The sequence below is a fragment of the Glycine max genome, chromosome 11 (assembly GCF_000004515.6).
Source record: "Glycine max cultivar Williams 82 chromosome 11, Glycine_max_v4.0, whole genome shotgun sequence".
Classification (NCBI taxonomy): domain Eukaryota; kingdom Viridiplantae; phylum Streptophyta; class Magnoliopsida; order Fabales; family Fabaceae; genus Glycine; species Glycine max.
In genome coordinates, this window is record NC_038247.2 from 35759240 (window position 1) to 35765239 (window position 6000).

The window sequence follows — 6000 nt, forward strand, 5'->3', positions numbered from 1 at the left end:
ATGTATTTATACTTTTTTAATGCTTTCTCATCTCATCTGTTAAAAAAAATGTTTTTAATTTTACTTTTTTTCCAAATGTAATTAAGATTTTTATATTGACAAATTTGTTCCTCAAATTTTAAATATATATATATATATATATATATATATATATATATATATATATATATATATATATATATTATAGCAACTATTTACTTTGAAAATTATGATAATTATTTTTGGAAAAAAAAACCGACTAAATTTATTTAATATAGTGACTTTGTATCTTTTAAGGAATAATTTAACTAATTATTCTCATTCACCAAAAAATATTAACCAATTATTCTTTTATTTGGCTTGGTAAGTTGTTGTTGGACTCCCAGTAATACATTGTTTGTGTTAGTGTCATCAAAATAACTTCAAAGAGTAAAGTATTTCTTAAACTAATTATTTTTTTAATATTTTAGAATATGTTTCGGACCTTACTTAGTTTAGGTCAATTCAGCCCAATAAGCCAGGTTGGAAGAAAGTTTTCTCAGTCTAACTTGATAGTCCCAAGTTAGTATTTCTAACAAGATTTATTATAACAAGTAACAAGAGAATTTCACCCACTATTTTATTATTAAAATATATTTAAGCCTATAATTATATTTTAAATATATTTTTAATCCTTATAATTTTATCTTCTTTATAAATGTTTTTGTTTTATTCTTAATAGCGTTTTTTGTCCAATGTTTTAAATGATACTTTAAGCACTAAAAAAATATTATTTAGGCAGAGATTTAAAGGACGGAAAAACATGTTACATTTTTAAAAAAATTGTAAATTTGATCCTTCTCAATCACCAAATCCGAACCCGGAAGATGAAAAATGTAATTTTGGCTAATTTTTTTATCATAATTAATTATCATTTATCTTTTTTAAAAAATACATTTTACCTAATTTTTCATTTATTATTCTTTATAACGTAATCTCTCAGCCGTAATCTTATTTATCTCGTAATCTCTGAACTGTAAATCAGTTCACAAATCAAATTATACCACGAGACAAATCCAGCAACAGAAACAAATTCCTACTCCAATGAACATGACAATTTCATATATTATTATTATACTTCACAATCAGCATTTCTTTGTTCAAGACTGATAATAACCATTAAATTATTGTCATTGTAACAATCGGAAAACGAGGGAAAGGAATAGAAGAAAACAATGAACAACCCTTGCCAGTTAGTTGCACCAACCAACAAGGCACCAACCATAGTACCAATCAAAAGGTAAAAAGAGAGAGAGACCAAATCCTACTAAGAAAAGCATAACTGTTCCTTTCCATCCAAAGGGAGAAAACATGCAGGTTTTGCTCATGGCTTCCACAGAATGGTTGTGTCTGCAATCATGGAAGTAACCACGTATGGGTCCATGTTGGAAGCTGGCCTTCTGTCCTCAAAATATCCCTTCCCTGCTTTCTCTGTGTCTCTCCCAACCCTAACAGAAGCTCCACGGTTTGCAACTCCCTAAACAATAATCAAATCAAATAATATAAACACCTTATTATAACTTGGTCTCAAGTCTAAACAATGAGAAAACTTGTGACAATTTGGTACATGAAAATATTCTTTTTATTTTCAATCTTAATTACAAAAAATGACGCAGAAAATTAAGTGGTGGCTGTGTCTGGATTGGTAGTAAAAATCCACGTTGAGGAGAAAATCACAGTGAGATCAACGCATTACTTCAGAAAATTACGGTTGAGTTCAAGCCGCAATGTTACCAATCATGGTGCAATTAAAAGAAAGTAACAATTTTGAAAGTTAAAATGAAAACAAACAAAAAAAAGAAATATCTTCTCAAAGGGTCCCCTAAAGTTTTTGTTTAGGTACAAAGGGTCCATAATGTTTGGTCTCACATGGAAAAAATGTGTCAAGTTAAAGTTAGTTCAAAGGAACATGGTATGGGTTTGGTCATTTTTATTTTTGTTTCTTACCCATAAGAAGGTGTTGATGTCAGCGGTTTCGTGGCGTCCTGTCAAACGACGTTCGTTGCCTTCTCCATAAGCAGCAATGTGCTCCTTGTGCTTCTTCCCCAACTTGTCAATTGCTGCTTTGATCACTTCATAGCCACCATCTTCTCTCATGGACTTGGTGCTGCAACATTATATTAATAGTATGCACTGGTCAAGCATGAAAAGCAAAGAGAATTTATCTTAGTTTAGTCCTTTTGGTCAAGTGAAAAAAGGTTACCTGTAGTTTGTGTGAGCACCAGCACCATTCCAATCACCCTAATTTTGTAATGACCCAAACAACAATAGTCAACATCATTTGAACAAATAAAATGCCTAAAATACCTATGTTTTTTCATGGGGTTGGAACAAATGTGATGGGAAAATAACTTTACCATAAAGGGGAGAAAACTTGAGAGAGAAAAAAAAAATAACCTTAATTGGCTTGGGGTCAAAGGAAACCACCACACCAGCAATCTCAGTGATCCTCTGTTTGTTACCATAGAAAAACAAAGAATGTTAGTTGCAATGTTAAGATAGGTACATTAACACTAGTAAGTCATCATGTGCTACCTACCTCCAAGATGTAACGAGCTGCCCAAATCTCATCACCAGCTGAGATTCCAACTGAAGGTCCAACTTGGAATTCCCACTACATACACATTGAATTAAATTTAATACTATCTTCATTCTTTTTTTTTTTATAAAAAAGCAAGTTATAGTGTATTATACAAAATCATAGATGAGATTTAATTGAAATATATTTTGCACCAAACAATAAATGAAAATACTAAAAGGGTAATCAACGATTAGAACGAAAATAAGTGCATAATATTATTTTTCTTTCCAAATTACCTGACCGGGCATCACTTCTCCATTAATTCCACTGATGTTGATGCCAGCATAAATACAGGCTTTGTAGTGTGCGTCAACAATGTCACGGCCAAAAGCCTTGTCAGCGCCAACACCACAGTAGTATGGACCCTGTTGGAACAAACAAAACAACAATGTTGTTCCTAAATATAAAATGTAGAACAGCTGTACTATAAGCTAATAGTAATAAGTAAACAATATGATTTTTTCAATAAAAGACACTCAAAGGCAAGCTTAAATTGGGTTCCAACAAACTTTATAGAAGTAGGGTTAAAGACAAAGTTTTGATATTGCTAAGGGATTATAATCATTGTCTCTATAAGAGTCCCAATAAGTGTAAAAATTGATAATTTGAGTTAAATGAGTCAAATGGACAATATATGAGCTTCATATGTGTAAAGTAACAACCCTAAAAATTAAAACATTAATGAAAGTTAGTATTCACCTGAGGTCCAGGGAAACCACCAACAGGCCACCCAAGAGGCCATTGGATATCTTTCTGCAACAAGGTGTATTCTTGTTCAATACCGTACCTAATAAAAAACCATGCACCAATTGGTCAGAGAAATGAAAACTAGTGAGAAAATGTTATTTCAAACAGCAATGAAACAACAATAGATACCATGGCACTTCAGCAACAACATCAGGATGGCTGAAAACCTTGGCAGCAGCGTGCCTCTTGTTAGTGGGAATAGGTTCTCCAGCAGGAGTGTAGGCATCACAGATAACCTAGAATAAATCAAAGTTGTAGGCATCAAAGATTTTTTTTAACCAATATAAATAATTTAATTGTTGATTTTTATAATAATTACTTTAAAAATCATGTTGGTGTAATCTTTACACATTGTAAGTGTATAAACAAAAAAAAAAAAAACAAGGGGATCTAGCTCAGTGGTGTGAGTATTGTAAACTTTTTAGGAAAACAAAGTTGTAAAAGCAAAAAACCAAACTCACCAAGATATTGTTACCCCTTCTGAATGGATCCCTGAAAATGGCTTGTGGGCTGTATTGAATCAATCCCATATAAGTAAATAATGGAATATAAATAAAATGGAAAGAAAAAAATACAAATTTGTATTTAAGGGGGAGATATAGTGATTAGATAGGATTAAAAAAACCATACTATAAAATCACTTCACTGTCTTCACCAGGAGCTTGACCTGTGCTGGAACCATCATAGTTCCACTTGGGAAGCTCTGAAGGGTCGCTAACTGGTCCTGGGAGAGTCTATATGCCAAGAAAATTTTTACACTTGCATTAGTTAAACAGAAAAACGAATGAACTTATTTTATTTTTATAGTTTGCTACAAAAAAAAAAAGTGAATTACCCTTGCTTTGCTCCTCAGGTCCATTCCTGATCCACCGATCCTACCATGGTGAATAATAAAAATGTTAGAATGCATCAAAAGGGAAAAATTTTATCCGAAAAAATATGGTCTAACAAGTTGCTTTCATTTGATAGTGAGCATGAAGAATAATTTAGGTTGTATTTTATAAAAGCAAGAAACTAAGTAACAAGCAACAAGAAAGAAACATGGAAAAAGAATCTTCCTTTCTCAAATTAATTCCAAGCAAACTCATCTTTGAAGTGATCAAATAGCATAACCACCAAAAGACAAAGTCAAAACAGAGGAAACATTCTTATAGATTTAACACTTCAAAAGCGGAACGACCCCAAAAAAAATCAAAAAGGAGGCTGAGAAATCGAGAGAGAATAAAATACATCTCATAAACACACAAAAAATGGAACACCCGCAAAAAAGAAAAGAAAAAAACAGGGGAAATCATAGAAGAAAAAGTAATTTCAATTCCTGCAATACTCAAGTTAATGAGATATATCATGAATTCAGAACTCAGAGATCAAACTTCTCTAGGGTCATTTTAAAAGGGGTGGAACAAAAGCAAGTAGTAGAATAGAGTAGAGTGGAGTGATGGATCAAATAAAAATTTTATTTCTTTGGTTCCTCTCAAGTGGGAAAGACTAAAACTTCAGCATTTTTCCATCAGAAAAATTGGAAACTTTGATCTGTTCATGTAACGAGAGAAACAGACTAATGTCTTCCGTTAGACCCAACTTAGTGTCAGTGATCAAATAAAAGATTAGTAAAAATAAACCACACCCAACATGAGAAGAAAAAAAAGCATTTTTTTTCATCCCAGAAAAAAAAAAGTTCCTGCACACGTAAAAAAACCATGTACACACTAACAGACACAAACATAAACATTTTCCCAGGTTGTTATGTTGGTGTTCGTACAGAACCAAAAAAAAACTTTGTGAGACAGAGAGAAACAGAGAGAGAAAAGAGACTAACCATATGTACTCTGCGATCACCTTCTCGGTGGTATCGGAGAGGTTAAGGTTGATGAGATCTGAGAGCAGAGACATCTCCAAAATCAAGCAAAGACCCTTCTTTCTTCAAAGAGCAGAAAAAGATCTCTTTTAGAGAATTCTGAGATTCAATACGTAAAAGAAGATGTGAGAACAGCGAGGCAGGGGTGTGGGCATTTTATAGTGGGTTTGTTCTCTCCCTACCAAATTCTACTCCTCAGATTCAATACGTAATTGACTATACCAATAGTTTTTTTTTTTTCCAATCAAATCATTTCTATATTGAATATTAACTTATTTTAATGTTTTCTTCCTTTAGTAACTCAATAATAATAAGTCAAATATTTTTTATTTGTTAAAAAAAATGACAAAATCCAAATGCGAATTAAAATAATGGATTTTGAAAAACAATTAAAATATAATAAATAAAGGACAATTTAGAAAACAACGAGATAAAAAAAATTATACATTCACATCATAAAATATCTTACCAATCATTCTAAATAATTCATCATAAATATGTTGACTTTAATTTTAATAAAAAAATTATATATTAATAATATAAAATAATTTTATATAATCATTTATTACAAATCTTTCATATAAAATAATTTATTAATTTTTATAATAATTATGTCAAAATTAAAATAAATATAATTTTTAATTAACTTATAATATAAAATCATTTTTCCGTACATAATCATTGAAGTCTTACTGTTACAATCAACGGATAACATTTAATGCTTTGTTTTTTCATAATAAGTTATAAAAATTAAATCACAATAATAACCATGATATTAGGTGGAATTGTTAAATAA

At 30.9% G+C, this 6000-nt stretch overlaps 1 protein-coding gene across 2 annotated transcripts; it reads right to left on the minus strand.

The window, feature by feature from the left end:
* Positions 1-1051: 1051 nt before the first annotated feature.
* LOC548082 (glutamate--ammonia ligase) lies at positions 1052-5396 on the minus strand. 2 transcript variants are annotated; one of them, NM_001251602.2, is made up of 12 exons: positions 5166-5394; positions 4182-4221; positions 3977-4080; positions 3808-3856; positions 3476-3582; positions 3299-3386; positions 2836-2964; positions 2558-2632; positions 2416-2469; positions 2222-2259; positions 1966-2125; positions 1052-1495 (listed from the first exon to the last, which is right to left on the minus strand). In NM_001251602.2, exons 1-12 carry the CDS (start codon positions 5237-5239, stop codon positions 1343-1345), a joined length of 1071 nt encoding a protein of 356 aa, NP_001238531.2. In that variant the 5' UTR covers positions 5240-5394; the 3' UTR covers positions 1052-1342. The 2 variants fall into 2 exon arrangements, with proteins under 2 accessions (NP_001238531.2, XP_006590378.1); XM_006590315.4 differs by lacking the exon at positions 1966-2125 and having other exon boundaries at positions 1375-1435; positions 5166-5396.
* Positions 5397-6000: the final 604 nt, after the last annotated feature.